This window comes from Podarcis bocagei (assembly GCF_964188305.1).
Source record: "Podarcis bocagei genome assembly, chromosome: 11".
NCBI classification, from domain to species: Eukaryota; Metazoa; Chordata; class Lepidosauria; order Squamata; family Lacertidae; genus Podarcis; species Podarcis bocagei.
This window is the reverse complement of record NC_138136.1, coordinates 2,411,459-2,436,326: the sequence shown is the minus strand read 5'-3', so window position 1 is coordinate 2,436,326 and position 24,868 is coordinate 2,411,459. Positions and strand designations below refer to the sequence as shown.

General features: G+C 44.2%; 1 protein-coding gene across 1 annotated transcript; it reads right to left on the bottom strand.

Annotated features, from left to right (window-relative positions):
* On the bottom strand, positions 1-24,816 carry LOC308597792 (uncharacterized protein C9orf85 homolog). The gene is made up of 4 exons (XM_081213929.1): positions 24,582-24,816; positions 6,117-6,223; positions 3,740-3,853; positions 1-361 (listed from the first exon to the last, which is right to left on the bottom strand). Exons 1-4 carry the CDS (start codon positions 24,777-24,779, stop codon positions 190-192), a joined length of 591 nt encoding a protein of 196 aa, XP_081070055.1. The 5' UTR covers positions 24,780-24,816; the 3' UTR covers positions 1-189.
* Positions 24,817-24,868: the final 52 nt, after the last annotated feature.

Sequence of the window (24,868 nt, the reverse complement as noted above, 5' to 3'; positions counted from 1 at the left end):
CATTTTTAAAGAAAAGTTTATTAAATGGTAGTATTCTCTAACAAATTTTAAGAAAATGCAAGCATAAGATTTGTGCTAACTATTCCTGATACCGTGAACCTTAAACTGCAAAAGTGTCCAATAATAAGCAATCTCCTGGCTGGAAATGGAATTTGTACTCAAATCTTCTCCCTGGAGAGATAATTAGACTCAGGTCCTTTCAGGCTTTAAGTTTACAATTTTCTTCACCAGTAAATCCAGATCTTCATCTTCCTCGCCACTTAAGTCCAATTCATGGCTTTCTTCAAATTCAACATTTCTGTTTCTTGCTTGATCGTTTTTGGAAGGTTCATGCTCAGTGTTCTCTAGACTTGTCTGAATCCTATGACAAAATACACAAAGTATCATTTCTCCAGCTTTCATCCCTGAATTTTGAAACTGGGATGTGATGCAGGAGGAGAAGAGACTTTTCATACAAATATTTCATACAAATATTTTTATTTACTTACGTATTTAATTACTTACTTACTTACTTACTTACTTACTATACCCGCAGGTCTCAGGGCAGTTCACAGAATAAAATCAAAATATAAAACCACAAAATACAATATCAAAATAAAAACAACCACCACCGAATAACCTCCCCCCCTTAAAAAAAACCACATTTTGATATCAACCAAATCAACCAAAGGCCTGGTTAAAAGGGAACATTTTTGCCTGGCACCTAAAGGTGTACAATGAAGGTGCCAGGCGAACTTCCCTGAGAAGAGCATTCCACAGACGGGGAGCCACTGCAGAGAAGGCCCCTCCTCATGCTGCCACCCTCTGGACCTCTTGAGGAGGCGGCACACAAAGGGGGGCCTGGGAGATGATCTCAGGGTCCGGGTAGGTCCCTATGGCATAGATTAGGGCAGGCATGTCCAACTTGGAGTAGCCTGTGGTCTACGATCCACTATAAAAACTGGCAGTTATCTACCACCCAGGGGTGCAAGGTGGGTGGGCGCGCACCGCCAGCTGCTTCTCCTGAGGAGGCAGGGATGGGTGGGCACTGACTGTTTCCCGAGGGGACAGAGATGGGTACAGGCTGGGCGGGCACTGGCTGCTTCCCCTGAGGGGGCAGGGCTGGGTACAGGGTGGGTGGGCGCTGGCTGCTTCGGCGGATGCCAGATGCTCCCCCCGCCCTTGTCAAAGGGAGCCGTGCAGGCAATCCTGATCCCGCCTCCCCCCTCAAAGCAGATGAGCTGCGGAGCTCTGGGCGATGCTTCTCCTCTCCCCCACCCCACCCCACCCCCCAACCAGCGCTCTCTCTCGCTCTCTCTCTCTCTCACACACACACAGAATGCCTTTCCGTCTGCGTGTGCCTCCTCCGCCCTCTTCCTCCTCCTGCCGGCTTCTCCTTCTGCCTTTGTTGTGCGCATGCATCTTTCACGCCCATCTCTGGCTGCCTCGGCCCGCGATCGACCAAGATCAACCCCGCAATGGACCAGTCAACTGCGGTCGGCAGGTCCGACATGTCTGATCCGGGGCAACCATGAGGGTAATGCAACCTCAACCCATCAGTCATGCTGGCCAGAACAGCACAGTAGTGCTTCATGGGAAGCAAGGAGAAACTGCTGGTGTGGGAGTCAGAAAGAGAGCTGTTCTGCTCTATATAGGTCCGGTTTCTCTTTTTTGTTTAATGTATTAACTATGAAGCCTCATTTGACACATCTAAGGCATTTGTCATCCATTTTTTCTCTGTCTCAGGATCGCAATACCTCAAGGACCACTTCTCCCCATGGGAACCAACCTGCAAGAGATTTGGAGGGTGGCAACATGAGAACGGGCCTTTTCTGTGGTGGCTCCCCACTTGTGGAATGCTCTCCCTGGTGAGGCACAGTTCTCTTTTCCCAGGTCTTTGGCTAATTAAACAATCTATGGCTTTTTAATCTGGGGGGAGGTAACTGTTTTTGTTTGTTACCATGTTATTCATTTGGGGGTTTTTATACTGTTAATTGTCCTGTGATCCTTGGCAGAAGGGCAGCAGAAAAATTTACTAAATGAAATAAATAAAGAAATAAAATTTTGTTTAGTGTTTGCATGTGGGCAACAGTTTTAATCATAGGCAGTTGACCAAAATGGGAAGGTATTATTTTGTTATTAAAAAAAAAAGAGCTGTGCTCTCATGCCATTAAAGGAGAGTGCCCACAATTCACATAGCATATCACTGAATACCAGTATCTCCTCCTGGTTTATTTTTTAATGCCTAGATAAGTGCTGACCCTGCTGTAATATTACTGGAAACAATTAGCCTCCAGATCTGGAAGCATTTCAGAATATAGGAGTTCCTGAAATGACCCAGATATTATGTGTTTCGAGTGAGAGAGAAGAGATTGCTCACTACAAGTGAGGTCAGCATCCAGGTAGTTATCAGTCATATAACCAATTTCTGTAAAAATGCTATAGATATGCTAGTTAGGAAGAAAACAGCATTTTTCCAGTAACACATTGCTGTCTGACTGTTGCAAAATTGATGCATATCAGAACAATTATACTGAAAAAACTCATAGCACGTTTTAAAAGCTATTGTGCTAAAAATCAACATTTGGTGAGGTGCTTAAAAATGATTTCCACAAACAGCTCAATTAGGTTAACTCTGGTAGTTCCAGCCTAGGCATGTATATAAATAGATGCAGCCAAGGTGTGAGCATTTGCATTACTAATGGAACTCCTTTATGTAACCAAACTCGTACAGTTTCATCAGTGTGCCCCATTTTGTTGTAGCAAATTACCATTTGGCCACTTTACTGGAAAAGGGAAGGGTCCAAGCTTGTGGTTAAGATGGCAAACCTAGGCATCCTCATGTGGAAGCACTGAAGTTGATGACTCCTCCTCTCCCACAACTGTCTAGCAACAATCATTCCATCAGGATACAAAGACCTAGGAAGCAAGGCCACTCTGTTGGCTCTACTAAGAGACCAGATTCCTCTGGTTCCCTCACTCTCTTCAAACAGTTTCCATTCATGCTGGTTATTATGAGACTTTGGTGACTTCAATAACTGGTGCCTGACTTTGTTAGTTTTCCTCTTCCTTCCTCTTCCTGCCTTTTGGATTGAAAGCCCTAGGGGAGGGGATGCCTTGTTCATTACTGATCTTTTGTACATTGCTCTTGGCGCCTATAGGGGTGAAGAGCAGGGTAAAGATGCTTTAAATACTAAATTTAGTGTCATCATTACTGAAAAGCTGAGGAGGAGGAGGAGGAGGCGTAAGAGGCCACACTTAGTTCTCCAACCAGCACTGCAACACATCTGCCCAAAGAGAGATGGAGACGCTTCACATGCAGGAACAGCATTTGCACGGCACAAGGAGACTGTGCCAAAAGACACAAGACCTGCATTTAGGCCGTGATAAACAAGACACATGGAGCATGGCAGATGCTTGCGTTTCCTTCCCCTTCCATCTCACATTCAAAGCTACTCCAAGACCAGTTAAGATGATTATTACACACATCAAATCTAAGGTACAGATCACAAAATAATCCATAGCATAAGCAGGGCTGGACAATTTAACTTTCACTGCCACGGTGAGGAGGAAGCTGTTACTTCCTCCCAGCTTTGGAGCTTGGTCCAAGCCTGGATTCTGATGTGGCTTTGAACTTGCTCCTGCCTGCCCATTAGGCAAGGAAGGTCCAGGCATCAGAATGTTTCTGGCTGGACACCAAAGTTTGCCAACACCTGTGTGAAATAAACTGGGATACACAAATGTTAAGTGAAATGCTTACGGAATCACGATTTCTTCTTTCTTTCCACATTTAGCACATAGCTCTAATTCATGAGCACACAGTTTGCAGATGATGTGGTAAGAATCTTTTACAGTCTTCTTCAGACATTTGACACTATTAAAAGGAACACAAAAGTTGAATTAAAATGGTTAACCAGACTGTTTGTTACAAAAGATCGCTGCATATCTTTCAAATTTCAGATAGCCAAGTAAGAGAGATGTTTGAATGATTTTCAGAAGCTTTGAAATCCTGTGAGAATGAGAGGGTTTTGCTTGTTTCTTTCTTCTTCATTTTGCAATATGTAATACCCCTTTTCTTCCCAAAGGGGTAGAGAAGGTTCGCCTCTCCTGCATTACATTCTACATCCCTGGCACAAGGCTTCTTCAAAGCAGATTTCCCAGCTGCACATATTCCCCAGACGCACAAAATGTTAAAAAGACAAACCAACACAAAGAACGCTTTGCTCGTTGCTTATACCCTGTATCAGTGGCACTTTCTTCAGGAGTCAGTAGTTCTCATCTTCTCTACAGTAAGGTAACAGTCCAGTATAAATCCCAACTCAGTGACCCTGAGCAAGGGCCACTGGCTTACTCTGAAAGTTATCTATCAAATTCTGCTACCGTATTTTTCGCCCTATAGGACGCACTTTTTCCCCTCCAAAAATGAAGGGGAAATGTGTGTGCGTCCTATGGGGCGAATGCAGGCTTTCGCTGAAGCCTGGAGAGCGAGAGGGGTCGGTGCGCACCGACCCCTCTCACTCTCCACGCTTCAGGAAGCTATCCGCAAGGCTTGCAAGCCCGTAGGGATGTCCCGCGGGCTCGCAAGGCTTGTGGGCAGCAGCCTGCAGCCCCACAAGCTCGGGGGATAGGGGGATGGTGGAGCGCCGCCACCCCACTATTCCCCGACCTGATCTGGAGGCTGGGGGGGGGGGAGAAGCAAGCTTGCTCCCCCCCCCCGCCAGCCCCACAAGCTCGGGGGATAGGGGGGTGGCGGAGTGTCGCCACCCCGCTATTCCCCGACCTGATCTGGAGGCTGGGGGGGGGGAGAAGCAAGCTTGCTTCCCCCCCCCGCCAGCCCCACAAGCTCGGGGGATAGGGGGATGGCGGAGCGCCGCCACCCCGCTATTCCCCGACCTGATCTGGAGGCTGGTGGGGGGGGGAGAAGCAAGCTTGCTTCCCCCCCCCGCCAGCCCCACAAGCTCGGGGGATAGGGGGGTGGCGGAGTGTCGCCACCCCGCTATTCCCCGACCTGATCTGGAGGCTGGGGGGGGGGGAGAAGCAAGCTTGCTTCTCCCCCCGCCAGCCCCACAAACTCGGGGGACAGCGGGGCAAGCTGTCCCTGAAGGCAGAAGAGGGAGACGGAGTGCTGCGTCTCCCTCTTCTAGCTTGGGGGTGGCTGCGCAAACCTGGGGGGGAAATAAAAATTTTTCCCTTGATTTCCCCCCCACAAAACTAGGTGCGTCCTATGGGCCGGTGCGTCCTATAGGGCGAAAAATACGGTACTTCATCAAACTTGGGCCACCAAAACATAGCCCTTACTTCTAAACATAAAATTGCCTTGTACGTCCCAATGAGTTTGGCAGGACTCACTCCTATGGAAGTGTACATAAGAAAGCAGCCTTAGTCACAAAGGTCGTTTCAAACACACCCTTTCCTCCTCGCAATAGAGACTTTGAGTGATACAACACTTTCAAAAACAAAGGCAAGCCCAAAGATTGTTTATAACTGCAAGGCGTTCCTCTGTATGAATCACCTAGTTATGCAAAGGTATTACTCCTTCTGAGAAGCAAATGACACATTGAGCAAAAAACAAGTCACAAAGCCCAGATTTTTGTTTTGTATTAATGAAAAGCAGACAGGCTTGATTGTAAGTGAATGGAAAGGGAGTGCTTAAATCTCTCCCTCTCAAAACGGTTTCCTCCCCATGCAGGGTCCTGCATACCCTATCATTGCCCTGCTCAAAACTGCAGACTCCTGAGGCTGCTTCTCATTTAAAAATGAAGCTTATTTACATGCATGCCTGCATACATCATTTGTCTCTGAATGTATGGAAGAGCAACTAATGATTATTCAAGCGATGGAGGTCTAAGATAGTTCAAAGTCCACTGAAGACTATTCACCTAGATTAATTTTAAGGAAGTGTTCCATAGCTCCAATTTAATGACAGTCTTTACTTTGCATGGCTTTTGTATCAGCATTTCTTCAGCATGCCTCACTACTCACAAATTTATTTCATGAAATCACAAGACTGTGGCTGTGTCCACACCTTGGGTCATCTTGACATCTGAATACAGTCAAGTATCTTCAGTACATACTGGTCTGCACTGAGCACATGTAATAACAGCAAAGTGGTAAGCTATGGAACAATATTTACTCACCATTTTTTAGGTTGCGTTAGTGGCTTGTATTTGTTGAATTTTACACGCCATTCCAGGACTTCCTTACAATGCTGACATAGCCCTTCATGGATTTTTGCATTAATTTTCTAAAAGGAATATGAAGAGTTTGCATTTACTTAGTTGAACTTGAAATACAAAATCTCACAAATCAGTGACAACTTCATTATTTCTAGTTTTGAAAACTTTAAGAAACCATATGCGATGTTGTGGCATCTGAATATAGACTGCATTTTTAATCAAGGCATATATTGGCTTATATCTTGATCAGGTTCCTAAATTAAATGGGCTTAGATTTTCAAATGTTATGCCAGGCTGAAGACCAACTGCCTAAGTACTTTGGCAAGATGTTTATCCCCCTTGATTTATAGCAGAAAACAATTCTCAAAGTCGTAAAAAGCTGGAATTACAGGCTGAAGAACAAGGTTACACAGACCAAACATAAATAAAACCGTTAAACTTGAGCCACAGGACAAAAGGCCAAGAGCACATGGAAACAAAGCAACTGGCTGGAGAAGGGGGGGGGAGTGTAAGCAGGGGAAGAGGCTTTTTTCCCTATTTTATTTTGAGGCTGTAAACTGGTCCATCCTTTCCTTTGAGAAAGCTTATTCTTCTTAAAAGGCTACCTATGTTATGTATTAAATATATTTGCTTAAATGTAATTATACAAAGGATCTAGAAAGAAAGAAATGTTAAATTCTTATTTCATAGAGTCATATTGCTGTAGGAGACCAGGGGGGCAGATGAGCCTAGCCCCCTGCCAGACAAGAGACGCCAATCGAGCACTTATGACAAATGGGTGTCAGGCCTTTGTTTAAAGACCTCCAAAAGGAGATATTTCATTGATGATGCATGAGAATATGCACCCAAGGTCTCTGACATCTGTTCAAGATAAAATTTTAAAATTATTAACCATCTGTTTTGGAGGGCAAGGAAGGCAAGAGGTGAGCTGGTAATTAAGATTCCTTGTTGAGACACATGTAAGATATATTACTACTTATTTGTCATTTATAGATGTAACAATATATAGCTCTTTGTGTTCCATATAAGGACAGGAGGATATGGGTGTATCTTTTAAGATTGGTTATAGCAAACAACCAATAGAAATTTCAACCAGGCTGATTGAACAGAGGCAGCCACAGGAGGAGCAAAGGGGGGTGGATTAAGGAAATATAAGTGCTGGCCATAATGGCAGGAGGCCAGGCCAGAGCTTGGTAACCATATACCACTGTGCCTCTCATTTATTTGTCTGACAAATAAATTATTATTTTAATTTCTCTATTGCTGCGTTGAATATTTCATTCCAGCTAAGCGTTAACCACAAGCAGGGTGCTACAATGTAATGTGTATGATCTATGAAAAGCTGTTTGAAATTTTGTCAGCATTAGTTACACTGTTTTCTGGATTGCTTGAGGAAAGGCACATGCTATGATTTTTATGGAAAGAATGAACCAATCTACTTATTGTCTGACTGCAGACTTAGTTGGGTACATTCAAAAAAGCTTTCTGGATTGCAGCCAAAAGCCTTAGAAATACCTGGTGAGATTTCTCACGTCACTCTTTTAACCAAACACACAGTTCCATATTAAACAGCTTTTGAAAATCCCATCAGCTGTGAGTCAGACACATGTTGTCAGACACAGACAGCTGAAGAAAAGAACTAGCAATATTATAACACCACCAAGGGCTCCAAATAAAATCACAACCATTCTCGGCTTGGCCTCCGTCACTGCAAGGATGAAGGGAAGCATTTGCAAATGTTCTCTCTAATCAGTCAAAATTAACACTGCTCGCAACTTTCTTATTAGAGATGTTTACAGTAGTGTTAAGCATCATGTATTAGCCTGTGAACATCACCATGCTAGGCTAGTTTGACACTCTGGCCAAACATCAGTGCATAGTAAATTTCCCCTTGTACCTACTGAGAGAGAGAGGTGACTCAGCTATTCCAACCGTGAGCAGGAAGCTACTCATCCTACGATCGCAACATTATCTCCGCAAGACCTCGACTCCTTGTTGACTCATCAGATTTAACTACAGAAGCCTCACTACAGATGCCTCATATATTCCAGTATCCTGTTCTCACAATGGCCAACCAGAAGCATGTGGGAAATCTGCAAGCAGGATCTGAGCACAAGAGCAGACTTAGGGTTGCCTCCTGTAGAACACAGGACTGTCCTGTATTTCAATGTAAAATGTAAAATTCAATGTAAAATCCATGGTGTGTGTGTGTGTGCATGTGACAAATTCCAGAGATGCAATCCAGTTAGGTTGCAATAGATTGTAATGGGTTGCTTTCAAGTCACTTCAGCACCAGAATTTTTTAAAAAAATTGTCCCCCAACCGCACCGCCCTACTCTGTCCTGTATTTTGCCAGAACAAAGGTGGGAAGCCTAAGCTCACTCGTCTCCTGTGGCTTCTAGCAACTGGTATTCAGATGCATTGCTGGTGTAGTGGTTAAGAGCAGTGGAGTCATAATCTGGTGAACCGGGTTCACGTCTCCGCTCCTTCACCTGCAGCTGCTGGGTGACCTTGGGCCAGTCACACTTCTCTGAAGTCTCTCAGCCCCACTCACCTCACAGAGTGTTTGTGGTGGGGGAGGAAGGGAGAGGAGATTGTGAGCCGCTTTGAGACTCATTCGCGTAGTGATAAAGCGGGATATCAAATCCAAACTCTCCTTCTTCCAGCTTTGGAGGCACATCATAGTAAGCTCCTCCATGAATTTGCCTGATCATATAGTCCTACAGGTTGGTGGCCATCACTGCCGCCTGTGGGTGCTGTGTGAAGAAGTATTTATTTTTATCTTCCCTGAACCTTCCAACCTTCAATTAAATTGGATGTCCATGAGTTGTACTGTTAGAGATGGATAAAAACTCTTCCCTATCCACTTTTCCATGCCATGGATAATTTTATAAACTTCTCTAATGTCAGCTTATACACAGATTCAGAATTCAAAATGACCATAACAGATTGGAGAACTGGGCCCAAAGTAAGTTTCAATAGGTACAAACAATAGGAGTCAAACTTACAAGAAAGAAGATTCCGACTAAACATCAGGAAGAACTTTCGGACAGTAAGAGCTGTTTGACAGTGGACCGGACTCCATCAGGACCTTGTGAGCTCTCCTTCCTTAGAGGTTTTTATGCAGAGGTTGGATAGCCATCTGTAAGGGGGTTGTGCTAGATGACCCTTGGGGTCCCTTTCTAACTCAACACAATTCTGATTCTATGAACATTTGGGAATCACATGTGCAGCTGATGGTCCCAAACTGCCAAGCGAAGGCTCTGATGAGTATTAAGATTGCCTTTGCTGATGTATTGCAGAAACAACAGTGAAAATTATATTTCATTAGGTACATGCACAATTCCTTTAGCCCCTTATAAGCATATTCTTTCTTGTATTCATCCTGTCCTCGGACCGTTAGGACAGCGTGGAGTTAAGACTGGCACTATGCTCTCAAGTTTATTTTTCACAGCCATAAGAACCAGAAACACAGTTTAAGAAACAAAGCAACAACTACCGGTAAATGTGAAAGCTGAGCTTTCACAATTATGAATTCCACATCTGCTACGGTTACCCAAATGATATTCAGTACAATACAGCAGCCCCTTCATGGATCACTGCCTTGCCGTGGCGAAGGAGCTTGAATAACTCAGAGAAGCTATGAGCTATGCCGTGCAGGGCCGCCCAAGATGGACAGGTCATAGTGGAGAGTTTTGACCAAACGTGATCCACCTAGAGCAGGAACCGGCAAGCCACTCCAGTATCCCTGCCAAGAAAACTCCATGGACAAAGGCAACAGGCATATAAAAGCTATGACGCTGGAAGATGAGCCCCTCAGGTCGGAAGGCGTCCAACATGCTACTGAGGAAGAGCGGAGGACAAGTACAAGTAGATTCAGAGCTGATGAAGCGGCTGGGCCAAAGCCGAAAGGACGCTCAGTTGCGGATATGCCTGGAAGCGAAAAGAAAGTCCAATGCTGTAAAGAAAAATATTGCATAGGAACCTGGAATGTAAGAACCATGAACCTGGGTAAGTTGGATGTGGTCAAAAATGAGATGGCAAGAATAAATATTGACATCCTGGGCATCAGTGAACTAAAATGGACGGGAATGGGCGAATTCAGTTCGGATGACCATCATATCTACTACTGTGGGCAAGAATCCCGTAAAAGAAATGGAGTGGCCCTCATAGTCAACAAAAGAGTGGCAAAAGCTGTACTGGGATGCAATCTCAAAAATGATAGAATGATCTCGATACGAATCCAAGGCAGACCTTTTAACATCACAGTAATCCACGTTTATGCACCAACCACTGGTGCTGAAGAAACTGAAATTGACCAATTCTATGAAGACTTACAAGACCTTATAGAAGTGACACCAAAGAAGGATGTTCTTCTCATTATAGGGGATTGGAATGCTAAAGTAGGGAGTCAAGAGATAAAAGGAACAACTGGCAAGTTTGGCCTTGGAGTTCAAAACGAAGCAGGGCAAAGGCTAATAGAGTTCTGTCAAGAGAACAAGCTGGTCATCACAAACACTCTTTTCCAACAACACAAGAGACGACTCTACACATGGACATCACCAGATGGGCAGCATCGAAATCAGATTGATTATATATATTCTCTGCAGCCAAAGATGGAGAAGCTCTATACAAGTCAGCAAAAACAAGACCTGGAGCGGATTGTGGCTCAGATCATCAGCTTCTTATAGCAAAATTCAAGCTTAAACTGAAGAAAGTAGGAAAAACCACTGGGCCGGTAAGATACAATCTAAGTCAAATCCCTTATGAATACACAGTGGAAGTGAGGAACAGGTTTAAGGATTTAGATTTGGTGGACAGAGTGCCTGAAGAACTATGGATGGCGGCTCACAACATTATACAGGAGGCAGCAACGAAAACCATCCCAATGGAAAGGAAATGCAAGAAAGCAAAGTGGCTGTCCAACGAGGCCTTACAAATAGCGGAGGAGAGAAGGCAAGCAAAATGCGAGGGAGATAGTGAAAGATACAGGAAATTGAATGCAGATTTCCAAAAAATAGCAAGGAGAGAAAAGAAGGCTTTCTTAAACGAGCAATGCAAAGAAATTGAGGAAGACAACAGAATGGGAAAAACCAGAGATCTGTTCAAGAAAATTGGAGATATGAAAGGAACATTTCGTACAAAGATTACCATAATAAAGGACAAAAGTGGTAAGGACCTAACAGAAGCAGAAGACATCAAGAAGAGGTGGCAAGAATACACAGAGGAATTATACCAGAAAGATATGGATGGCTCGTACACCCCAGGTAGTGTGGTTGCTGACCTTGAGCCAGACATCCTGGAGAGTGAAGTCAAATGGGCCTTAGAAAGCACTGCAAATAACAAGGCCAGTGGAAGTGATGGTATTCTAGCTGAACTACTTAAAATTTTAAAAGATGATGCTGTTAAGGTGCTACACTCAATATGCCAACAAGTTTGGAAAACTCAGCAGTGGCCAGAGGATTGGAGAAGATCAGTCTACATCCCAATCCCAAAGAAGGGCAATGCCAAAGAATGCTCCAACTACCGCACAATTGCACTCATTTCACATGCTAGCAAGGTTATGCTTAAAATTCTACAAGGAAGGCTCAAGTAGTATGTGGACCGAGAACTCCCAGAAGTGCAAGCTGGATTTCGAAGGGGCAGAGGAACCAGAGACCAAATTGCAAACATGTGCTGGATTATGGAGAAAGCTAGAGAGTTCCAGAAAGACATCTACTTTTGCTTTATTGACTATGCAAAAGCCTTTGACTGTGTCGACCACAGCAAACTATGGCAAGTTCTTAAAGAAATGGGAGTGCCTGATCACCTTATCTGTCTCCTGAGAAGTCTCTATGTGGGACAAGAAGCTACAGTTAGAACTGGATATGGAACAACTGATTGGTTCAAAATTGAGAAAGGAGTACGGCAAGGCTGTATATTGTCTCCCTGCTTATTTAACTTATATGCAGAATTCATCATGCGAAAGGCTGGGCTGGATGAATCCCAAGCTGGAATTAAGATTGCCGGAAGAAATATCAACAACCTCAGATATGCAGATGACACAACCTTGATGGCAGAAAGTGAGGAGGAATTAAAGAACCTTTTAATGAGGGTGAAAGAGGAGAGCGCAAAATATGGTCTGAAGCTCAACATCAAAAAAAAAGAAGATCATGGCCACTGGGCCCATCACCTCCTGGCAAATAGAAGGGGAAGAAATGGAGGCAGTGAGAGATTTTACTTTCTTGGGCTCCATGATCACTGTAGATGGTGACAGCAGTCACAAAATTAAAAGACGCCTGCTCCTTGGGAGAAAGGCGATGGCAAACCTAGACAGCATCTTAAAAAGCAGAGACATCACCTTGCCAACAAAGGTCCGCATAGTTAAAGCCATGGTTTTCCCAGTGGTGATGTATGGAAGTGAGAGCTGGACCATCAAGAAGGCTGATCACCGAAGAATTGATGCTTCTGAATTATGGTGCTGGAGGAGACTCTTGAGAGTCCCATGGACTGCAAGATCAAGCCTATCCATTCTTAAGGAAATTAGCCCTGGGTGCTCACTGGAAGGACAGATCGTGAAGCTGAGGCTCCAATACTTTGGCCATCTCATAAGAGAAGACTCCCTGGAAAAGACCCTGATGTTGGGAAAGATGGAGGGCACAAGGAGAAGGGGATGACAGAGGACGAGATAGTTGGATAGTGTTCTCGAAGCTACAAACATGAGTCTGACCAAACTGCAGGAGGCAGTGGAAGATAGAAGTGCCTGGCGTGCTCTGGTCCATGGGGTCACGAAGAGTCGGACACGACTAAACGCCCAAACAACAACAACAGCAACAACAACACAATACAGCAGATCAGGAGAAAGTAAAGTTAAATAGATAAATAGATAAATAAATAAATAAGAAAAAGTCAATGAAAAATACCTGCTTTAGAATGCAAACAGTTTGTTTCTGTTTGTAAGGGTGGTTTAAATTGCCTGTATTCATCCCATTAAAGTTTCTTCATGGAAACAGTGTAAGCACTGAGAAAACTAAGATGACTCAGACTTCAAGGTCAAGCGTTGGCAGGAAAAACAAAGCAATTTTTAAAAAGAAAAAAATGCTTTGCATATTACAAATGTATACAGTTAAAATTACAAACAAGTCACATCACAGAAAACACAAAGCAAAGAAGAATTTGCAGGGGCATGATAATAGCATCAGTAGAGATATAATGTGAAAAGAGCTTTTGTTTTTTGCAAAGGCAAAAGAAAAACTTGGATAAGCCCAGTTCAAAAGCTAAGGTTGTAAGGCTTGGAGTGGGAAAGATTAACTGTAAGCTAATTTATTGCAAAGGCCATTGTGGCAATCATGATGGGTACAAAGATTTTAGACTACAAGAGGAAAAGAGAAGTTAGCTTTTAAGTCATTTAATTCACACTTCCTGAATATATTAGCTAGAATTGTGAGGTTTTTATAAGGCACTTAGCTAATTTTAACTGCACAATCCAAAGAAAGATGCTACACAATGAAAACTGTCTAATTCCTTCCTACAAGAAGCCTTCAGTATTTTGTTATATGGTTGTTTCAATTGAACTAATTACAATCCAATAGATGTATTTATGTGATTGCAATCACAATTTGTTATAACAAAATGTGATTTTAAAAAATATGAATTGTCAACATTCTGAGGATTGTAGTCTATACATTTGAGAATTCTACCATGATCCCCATCACTTGATTCAAATGTTGTCACTATGTATTATTACATATTAAGAAAAGATAAAAGCGCTATTCAGTTTGTTAATGGTTCAGAAACTTGAAGGCAGAAGGTAAATGTGGAAAGACTAGAAGCAGGGACCCAAAAATGAGATGCTTAAGGGACACTTGACTAAATGAGGAGAATTGTAATGTCAGCATTTTTGTTGCATTGTTGTCACAGCTCGTGAGAAATGGGGAAAGGGCTGTGCTACCACAAAGCGTGCTGGTAGTCACATTACAGCCTTCAACTTATGCGAGACAATAGAATCAGAAATATTTATTTACCTGATCTACTTAGTGACATTTGCTTGTCTAGCCTTCCAAGTTCTATTATCAAACAAGAATTACAGCGGTAACTCAACTACTGAAGAGCCACTGTATTGCGGTTAAGGCTTACAGTCATACCTCGGGTTACAGACGCTTCAGGTTGCGTTTTTTCAGGTTGCAGACCGCCGAAACCCGGAAGTACCGGAATGGGTTTCTTCCGGGTTTCGGTGGTCACGCATGTGCAGAGGCGCTAAATTGCGCTTTGCACGTGTGCAGACGCGCCAAATCGCAACCCGCGCATGCGCAGACGTGCCGCTGCGGGTTGCGGATTGCAAATGTGCATTCCACACAGATCACGTTCGCAACCCGAGCGTCCACTGTACAGGGAAATGATACATACAGTTGTACCTCGGGTTAAGTACTTAATTCGTTCCAGAGGTCCGTTCTTAACCTGAGGTACCACTTTAACTAATGGGGCCTCATGCCCCCGCTGCCAGAGTACAATTTCTGTTCTCATCCTGAAGCAAAGTTCTTAATCCGAAGTACTATTTCTGGGTTAGCGGAGTCTGTAACCTGAAGCATATGTAACCTGAAGCGTATGTAACCCGAGGTACCACCGTAATGAAATGAAAAAGATGTTTAAAATAATGTTTGTAAAAAACCCAGCAGCTTTTCTCTTGGGAATTACAGGGACAAAACTACCTAAACTGTACAGAAACTTATTAATGTATGCGACTACAGCAGTAAGAATGTTTTGTTGTTGTTTAGTCATTTAGTCGCGTCCGCCTCTTCGTCACCCCCTGGACCAGAGCATGCCAGGCACTCCTGTCTTCCACTGTCTCCCGCAGTTTGGTCAAACTCACGCTGGTAGCTTCGAGAACACTGTCCCACCATCTCGTCCTCTCTCGTCCCCTTCTCCTTGTGCTCTCCATCTTTCCCAACATCAGGGTCTTTTCCAGGAAGTCTTCTCTTCTCATGAGGTGGCCAAAGTATGTTAGAATGTTACTTGTATGTAAGAATGTTACTTGCCCCAAAATGGAAAGAAGTAGTATTCCCAGCAAAGGAAGAATGAATACAAAAATGGAATATGTAGAAATGGCAAAACTTACTGGAAGAATAAGAAATCAAGATAACCTTTTTATAAAAAAGATAACCTTTTTATAAAAGAATGGAAATGGTTTATTGAATATTTAGATAAATTGTAAGAGTATATTTTTAAAGAACGCTCTGCCTCATGAGACCAGGGCCTTGCGGGATCTGATTTCTTTCCGCAGGGCCTGTAAGACAGAGTTGTTCCACCTGGCCTTTGGCTTGGAGTCAATTGATTCCCTCCCCTCTTTCTTTTTTCCTTTCTCCTCCTGTGATGAGGCTGCATTTTAATATTTTAATGTTTAAATATTTTAATGTTGTATTTTAATTCTTGTTTTTAAGTTGCATTCATTCAACTTGTTTTTATTATTGCTTGTTAGCCGCCCTGAGCCGGGGAGGGCAGGGTATAAATAAAATTTATTATTATTATTATTATTAATAATAATAATAATAATAATAATTAGTGTTGTTGTTGTTGTAATAAAATCATCATCGTCAAGGTTGTGGAAGGTGTTTCAACAACAGCTATTAGTAAGCTTCATTCTTTTTTAAAAAGGTGCATATCCCCTTTTGTAGGGCATATGTTAAAGACAGCAGGACAAGCCATAAATTCCCCGGTTTTAGCAAGATTGCCAGTCTTCTGAATAAACATATAAGCAGAACACTATGAGAAATAGTTTTAAAATTCACAGCTAGCTTCTACTTACTCTTCCTCACATTTCTGGTTTGTATTCATTAGTATGCAAAAGCAAACAAATGAAAAGATACCGTATATTGTATTCCTGAGAGCATTCTGGCATCTTTAACCATTTTAATAGTTTGGGGAGGCACCAGGCAAACTTCAAAACTGTTCTAGGCTTCAGCACTGAAAGAAAACTTGATGTTGCTAAGCAATGTCCTCTTTGAGGGGGGAGAGCTTTCCTTCCAAATACTTTGCTATTCCATTAAGGGAGTATGACATCACAACTGGAAAGGGAAATGTTTCAAGGATAAAGGCAGGCCAGAAACGTTAATGTACTTGAAATGCAAGCAGGCATGGCCAGAAGTGCTCTGTCTGAGCAGCTCTGAGAGGAGTGCAGACATTTCCCAAGGGCTACGTAAAGTCATTCATTACCTACAGCTTGTCAAACAGGAATCTATGATAAAGCAAGAGGATCATTATTTTAATGGTAATGAAGCATGAAATACTGTAATTATGAAACCGAGGCACAACACTCACTTCCTGTTTGACCTATGCTTCCTACTCTAGACTTCTATCTCTCTCTCTCTCTAGCAATCACTGGATACATGCATTGCTTTACATTAATAAGGAAGTATGTTTAATTTTCTTTTTAAAAATCAGCAGTATGTTTTTCTTTCTGTAACTCTTCCGTTTATGCTAAGGCTATTCTAAATCTTTATATTTGTAAATTATAGGAAGAGTAGAACTTCACCCTCCACTTTCTTTTTTTTAAAAATGGATTTATAGCTATGAGTAGGAATTACTATTATCAGTTGCTCTGCGTAACTGCTGACAAAATGAACAAGCTATACGTCACTTAACTGCACTGCAGCAGCGCTCAACTACATATTAGCACCTGGCTCCAAGGAACAATACCATACACAGAGCAACCCCAACTGCAGTCAGCCAGAATTAGAAGATAGTTGTCTATAATAAGAGTTGCCCCTTTTAAATGATAGGCAAATCTAGGCACAAAGCATTGCCAAGTAATCAAACAGAATTGAAAATAACTGCTTACAAGGAGATGCTCAGAAGCTGCAGCCAAATTAAGAGAAAAGGAAATCAATAAGATTCCAGGCCCACACCAGCGGCCCTCAGAAAAGGAGGGGTGGGGTTGCTCTTAATATCCCACTGCTGGGGAAACTTCTTTGAAACAAAGGAAACTTTGCCAAACAAAGAAAAATAAATCTTTGCCCACAAGGTCGGCTCAATATCAGTTGATTGAAATAAGGGTACTTAAACAGACAAAAGACTGCAATTGGTCAAACTGCTGGATAGTTAAACTGACAATGCAACTAGAGCTGCTGAAAGAGCAGAGAGTTGAAAAACCTGTCTGGCAACTGTGATGACTCTGGCAAGAAGCAAAGGGAACTCCCAAGACCCCGATGTATCTCCTGAAAGGGTGGGGGGGAGGGAGGGAGGATGGGTGGAGGGAGGAGGAAAGCGTGGGGGGGGAGTTGGGAGGGGTGAGGGGTGGGGGGAGTAAAATGAACATGCTGGGCAAGGAAGTTTTTGAAGAAAAGGAAAATAGCTGTCCTTTACAGTGAGCCAAAAAGAAATGGAAATATAAACCGTGGGTTAACCTGGACTTTTCAGTAAGGTACTATAAGCCGAAAACTTTTGTTGTTGTTGTTGTTGTGTAAAAGTGGTTTTCTTAGGGAGCCTGTACTGGCAAGTGAAGCCAGTGACAAGAACCAGGCAAAGGCACACCCTCAAAGGTTTTAAACGTATAGACATGGAGTGCTGAGGAATGGTTCCCTGATCAGAAAGCCCTGAGTTGTCTACCCCAAGCCCTGCCCTATTTCTTCCCCCAAACATCAAGCGAAGGGGGGGTGACTTAGAGAAACCAAGAGGGGTGAGGTTTAAGCGCACAGTCTATTCCAAGCCCCGGCAGCCTTTAAAATTTTTCAGGGGGCTCCCGCTTCAAGTGCTACCAATGGAAGGGATGGCAGGGTAAATTAAACCCACACTAGAAGAGTAATAAATAAATAAACGGCAGGCACAATAAACAGCAAGCACAAACACACGCTGCAAGCACACACACACACACACACAACTTAAAATTAGAGAGGAAGAGGAAAGGGAACCCTGAGGATCATCTAGTCCAACCCAAGCAATGCAGAAATATTCAGCTGTCCCAAACAGGGATCGAACTTGCAACCTAGGCATTGTCAGTGCCATGCTCTAACCAACAGAGCTATCCAGGCTCTCAAGGACAATGGAGAGGGAAAACGCGCCAGCACACTGGCCAACAAATTAAAATGTAAGGCAAACCCACTCAGTCACCCAGACCAGCCATGCAATTGGACAGGTAAGGGCAATAGAGGGGAAAACGTACAAGCACCCTGGCCAAAAATTAAATAAAAACGCACTGCCACCAAGGCAGAGGCAGGGTAAGGAAAGCGAGGATACGAGGAAGAAAGAAAGACGGAGCCACACTCACACTCAGACCTCGCTGGGGGCATGTGCTGGGCAAGGGAACAAGCTGCAGCTTAAGAAAGGTTAATTCGCACTCAGGCTGCACAAACAAATCAGGCACCAGGAGTGGGGGGGAAATAGAAGGTTAAATGTAGGTTTTTACCCGGAAAAGAAGACACAGCAAGGCAAACCTGGCTGCCTGGGTTTTTAAAGTTAAAAGGCAAGCCAGGAACCAGGCAGCCTCCACACACACAGACCCCTCCCCCGACTCCAAACCTCATGGCTCTTCCCTGTGATAACTGAGATGACTCCTAGCTGATGACTCGCTGAGGGACTTCCCGAAGAGGCGACGACGGAGAATGAGGCCGGGGAAAGGCTGTCGCTGCAGCAAAAGCTGCTGAACACGCCCCCTCAGTGGCACCTGGTTGGGTGGCCCTCCGAGGGGGCGTGAGCGCCAGCCAGGTGAGCTGAAGGCAGGGGGCTACGCCCCCTGCTAGGCGGGGCTCAGGCTCCCGACCACAACCCCTCCCCTCTCTTTCAGGGAGGAGAGTCTTTATAGGAAGAGTAGAACTTCACCCTCCACTTTCTTTTTTTTAAAAAACCCACACACAGAGACACAAAGACACGAAGATGGATGGAAATGTACAGATTTATTGCAGTTAACACTACAAGTCTGAGAAAGAATATATATTTGAAGATCACACATCATTTCAGACAAGGACTACAATCTCTAGACTCTAGAGCAGTGTTTTCCCCTTTGAGAGTCTTGTCTTCCTGGTGTAACACTTCTCTGGGGGTAGTTTTAATAATACTATTTTATCCTTGAATTGTTTTCTTCAGCTAAAAAACTAGGAAAAATTACAGAGTGTACCATCCAAAACCCTTTCAAACGGTACCACACTGTGGAATGGCATTCTTTTATTTCACACACAGCGAATACTGTAAGACACTTTTCAGACAAGCATCATCACAAACTTGGTATATCTTGCAATTGACTTGAATGTCATACATAATCCTTTTTCTTATGTTAACCCTGCTGTGTTCCTTATATTGCCTTACTTACTTACTGCTATATTCATATTCCATACTAGGGGCTGCCATTCACAACACATCTTGCCCTGCATGTGGCCAACCCCTTTCCCTTTTACATGCATGCGTGACCAAGGCAGACAATGCCTAGTACCTAAAGGATGACAAAGACAGTACTAGGTGGGTATGTCTAGGGAGGGCGTCCTACAATTTGGGAAACGCCACAGAAAAGGTTCTTTCTCCAGTAGCCACCAGCATAACCTCTGAAGAAATTACAATGCTCTTGTAAGCCAATGCAGCTTTCAGAAAAGTAGAACCAAAATTCTAAAGTCAGGTGCAAAGGTAAGGATGAAGACAAAAAGTACTGAACACCTGAATGGGGCTATTTTAGAAGCACTTGATTCTCGCCGCCCCATGCCATGCATGTGCCCAGTAAAGACCAAACCCGGTCTATCTGCACAGCAGAAGTGATGGTTATGGAGCCATGCCAAACACCTGCTCTAATCACGTAAGATGAAGTCAGCATAGCTTCTTCTATGCAACAATCCTCCTTATTTGGGCCATTTCTCTTGTACTTCAAGTTTGGTGCCAGCATGTCAAGCCTGGAATGAAAGATGTTCCTGAGCAGATGGAGCCAGGGCCACGGAAGAGCCTGCCTGCTATACTGTTCTCATGCCCTGCCTTGTGCAGTAGTGCTGAAAAGTGAAAGTGACTCAAGTCTCAGCAGAGCTCAACCGCAGGATAAACAAGAACTGTAAAGGATTGGTAGGTAAGATATGTGCACATGATAAGACACATGCTTATTAAGCATACAGTAAGTCATATGACAAAAGCGGTTTCTTACCTGATGACATTTGCAATAGAACATCTCAGTTTCTGAGTACAAACAGAAAACTGCCTTGTTCTTTTTTAAAAAGTAATACTATAGTTCAGAGTAAGTCTTAAACTTGCCTCATGGCTACATTTTTGCTTTCAAGAAAGCCAGGTGTACAGCATTAAAACTCAGATTCAAAAGGGGAGTGTACTAAAAGAGGAAACACTAAGATATTGTGCACTGGTGCTCTATCAGTCATGGAATCATAGCAAGAAACTGAGGCATACGCAGAAAAGAGAACTTGGTTGTATTCATCTATTTTAACATGTCCCCTCTCACCACTATACCACAAATCCATTATATGTTCTTTTGGATTATTTGAATTGTGAAGTACAGGCGCAATAATATATTTTAGTTGGAAAATTAAAAACAGAAGCAAAAATAAATAAAAATTAATTACAACCAAATGGCTTATACCAGGGGTCAGCAAACTAAGATCCGTGGGCTGGACAAGGTCCGAGGGGCTCTTTAATACAGCCTGAGGACCCTGCTGCCCGCCTGGTCAGTCCCCACACTAAATTGGCATTGCGCAGCGACGCCTCACTGCACGGGGACTAACTTCCACGACAGGCACACAGGCAGCTTCGGATTGGCTCCAGGAAGTTCCCACAGCCAATCCAAAGCCACGGATGCCGACGGTGGCCAATCCGAAGCTGCACCGGGTTTCCTCAGCGCGCGGGCGGCAAGGCTTTGGATTGGCCAGCATCGCAGCCATGGGCAGAGAGGCTGGTGGGTGTGTCACGGGGCTTCGGCTGGAGCTTGCAACACCTGCTGACCCCACGCCGGGTGCCCGGGAAAGCTCTCCCAGAAACAAGAGGCACCACCACCATCGTCGGCTCCCAACCACTGCCGGAGGAGATAGGAAAGCAGGAGGAGGGGCTGGGGGAGAGAGAGCAGCCCCCCTCCGTCCGTCCGTGTGCACATGCATGCGTGTGTGGTCCGGCCCGCCAGAAGATTTGAGGGACAGTAAGCTGGCTTGCTGGTAGAAAAGTTTGCTGATCCCTGGCATATACCAATTCATACCCAATGAAAGAGTAGCAGTGGGGATGCCCAAATTTACAGAATTTATATGGTTAAGTGATGGTAAAAGAGAAGACACCCATTTGAAATGCTTTAGTCTCCCTATGCTATACTAGATTCAGTACGTAACCGTGTTGGTCTGACACAGTCAAAATAAAAATTAAAAAATTGTCTAGTAGCACCTTATAGACCAGGGACGCAGGTGGCACTATGGGTTAAACCACAGAGCCTAGGACTTGCTGATCAGAAGGTCGGCAGTTCGAATCCCCGCGACGGGGTGAGCTCCCGTTGCTCGGTCCCTGCTCCTGCTAACCTAGCAGTTCAAAAGCACGTCCAAGTGCAAGTAGATAAATAGGTACTGCTCCAATGGGAAGGTAAACGGCGTTTCTGTGCGCTGCTCTGGTTCACCAGAAGCGGCTTAGTCCTGCTGGCCACATGACCTGGAAGCTGTACGCCGCCTCCCTCGGCCAATAAAACGAGATGAGCGCTGCAACCCCAGAGTCGGCCACGACTGGACCTAATGGTCAGGGGTCCCTTTACCTTATAGACCAACTAAGTTTGTTCTGGTATAAGCTTTGCATGCACAGGAAAGCTTATACCATAACAAACTTAGTCTATAAGGTGTTCCTAGACAATTTTTTACTTTTTTATTTTTATTTATACTATACTAGTTATATAAAGCCCCCCCCATGGAATTGTTCAGAGCTTTATGCTCTGCAAAAATAAATGAAAAATACTTTTAACATGTTTTAAAATCTGCTCCATCTGTGGCCTTTGCGCACGCATGCGCGCACATCCACACACCCCGTGTTTCAACTTTAGTTAAATATCAATGGTGCTCTTTCTTCTTTATTTGCGATATGTAGATTGGATTGCATCCAACAAAGGTGCCCATTAGCACCAGGTGTTCCACCTGCACAAACAGGACCTCCTCTTCCTCTCCTCTATCCCAATTTTTATTTTCACCACCGGCTAAAACACTCCACCTTTCTCATTAAATGCCAGAAACTGACCTTTCCCATAGCAATGTGGTTTAGGTGTGTGATCAAACTGGACTACTGTCTGCAGTGTACAAATGTTTCTCTTTCAAGCCCTGCCATTAAGGTATGCAGCTATAGATCAATGACATAACTCTATCCCGCATGGAATGTCATAATACAAGAACACCCCTACAACTGCATCTATTCATGGTCAAAAACATGGTTGCCCAATAAGTAAATAACTTCAGAGGGTGGAATCAGCAACAGACTAACACATTTCCAGAGCAGCAAATGTCAGAAAGTAGAATGTCCACCATTTATAAAGACTCTCTACATATCTTCAACGTGAATGTAGAAATTATTGGAAAGCTGCCCTCATGCAATTGTAGAAACAACAGTTCTATAGTAAAAAGTACTATTAAAACTGTTAAATAAAAATATTACTCATTTAATGTTTGCAGGCTTAGGCAATTCTAAATCTTATTGAAAGCACTGGTATTAATATGAACAGTTAAAGGCCTTAGGCTACATTTCCAAGGACATATATTTCAAAGTACCAGTAAATGCCAACAGGTCACACTATCAAACAAATATAATCACAACAGGAGGATCAGTCATATTGACCACCATACACAACAGGCACACACAAAGAAAAGAGAATTCAGATGACAACAAAGCTATTTATTCAGCAGTACACCCATGTCACCCTGCTTGTACCTTAAGCTCTGCTTTGGAGGTTCTCTTTGTGTGCCCACCCATTCCGTCAGAAAGTTGTGTGGCCATGACGGAGAGATCTTTCTTTAGGGTGGCTCCACCGCTGTGGAATTCCCTTCCACTGGACCTGCACCCAATCTCTTTGCTGCAAGCTTTTTGGAAGGCCCTGAAAAATTTTCTTCAACTGATTTTCCAGGCATGATGCCCATTCGTTGGGTAAGGTTTTTAAATGTCTAGTGTTATGAATTTGGTGTGTTTTAAATATTATAGTGTTTCTATCATTTGTTTTTATTACAGTAATAATTGCTTGGGGAAATTGTTTGCTCAGAAAAGAAGCCTAAAATATTTGCATTGTTATCATCTTGCAGTATCCTGAAGTTCATTGCTCAATGAGTATTTGAGGCTATTTAGTTGAGAAAAAAAGGTAAATAAAAAGAGCTTGAGACAGACGTTCATGAAATATCACATGATATTATATTATATCACATGCATAGCAGCTTCTTGTGCCTGTAACTGGTTACTCCGATTCTGCCAACTGGGAAACTCAGGTACCAGAGACAGTAGGAATGAAATTAAACCCAGGAATTTGGGCCTGTGCTGCAGTCCCTATTGAAACTCATTCACCCATAGGTGGCATATTGGGAGAAGCAAGGTAGAGGGCCTGACATGAATTTAACCAGAGAGGGCTTTCTCATTTCTGGCACCTTGCTTATATGCTGCCTTCCCCATTAAGGCTCACCTGGCATCAAAACAGATGCTCTTCCAGTGCAGGTAGAAACTTGATTTACCTAGGCTTTTCAGCATCTGATTATTTTTATAGGCTGCTACTGGCTTTTATTTGTTCTGCCATTATTAGTTTACATTGTATTTATTACCATTGCAAGCTAGTTTTGTTTAAACATGTAAACAAACTCAGAACTCTGCTTGCTTAAAAAATCCTCCTTGTTTTCAAAATAAAATTGGTAAGGCTCATCATTCCTTAGTCCACACCCAAACAAGAACTTCCACCTTAAACTCCGTCACAGGTGCATCTTCAGCCAGCCAACACTTCATAAGGGATGGTTACAGTGATGAGTATTTAAATTACACTTGAAAGATGCTGCTTTCTATGCATTGTGGGTCCTGCCTGACTAGAGAGATCAGTCCGATTAAGCCATGCAGAACAGGAACAGCAACCTGGGGCTGCAGTTCTGTGGTCACACACTTGGAAGCCAGTTCCATTGAACCCAAACATGGACAGGCCTGGATTACATTGCATTTTAAATAGTTTGATGGAATCTGCCCAGAGTGGCGGGGAAACCCAGCCAGGTGGGCGGGGTGTAAATAAATCATGATGACATGTCAGACCATTATTAGCCACTCTTCCTACCGCACACCTTCAGCCACACTTTCTCAACTCATCTTCGGGGGGGGGGGCTCTGGCCCTCGGGCTGCTGGGGCTTCAGCTTCTGTCCGCCTGGTCAGTGTTCCTTGGTTCCACCCAGGCCAGGCCCGGACCACCTGGAGGGCCAGAGGCTGCCCCGGAGCCTGAGGGGGAGACGCGCCAGGCGCGCCCGTGGTGCTTCCGAGGGGCCCCCGAGGGCGCGGGGCGCCTACCTTGCGCCGGGCGCTGGCGTCGTGCCTGTCGTTGCGGAAGGCCTGCGCGTTCCGGTGCCGCTGCGGCCTCGTGCGCGCCACGTTCCCCCGCTGGCAGCTCATCCTCCGGCCCGGAAGTGACGCTGGCCGGCTTCCGCCGCTCGGCGCCCCGCGACGCCGAATGGGCCGCGCGCCGCAGTGTCTCCTGAGCGCCCGCATTGGCCCGGGGACGCCGGCGCGAGGCCGCGGATTGGCTGCGCCCGCGCAGAGCCCGCCCTCCCCTCGGCATCCCGCGAGGGCGACGCGGA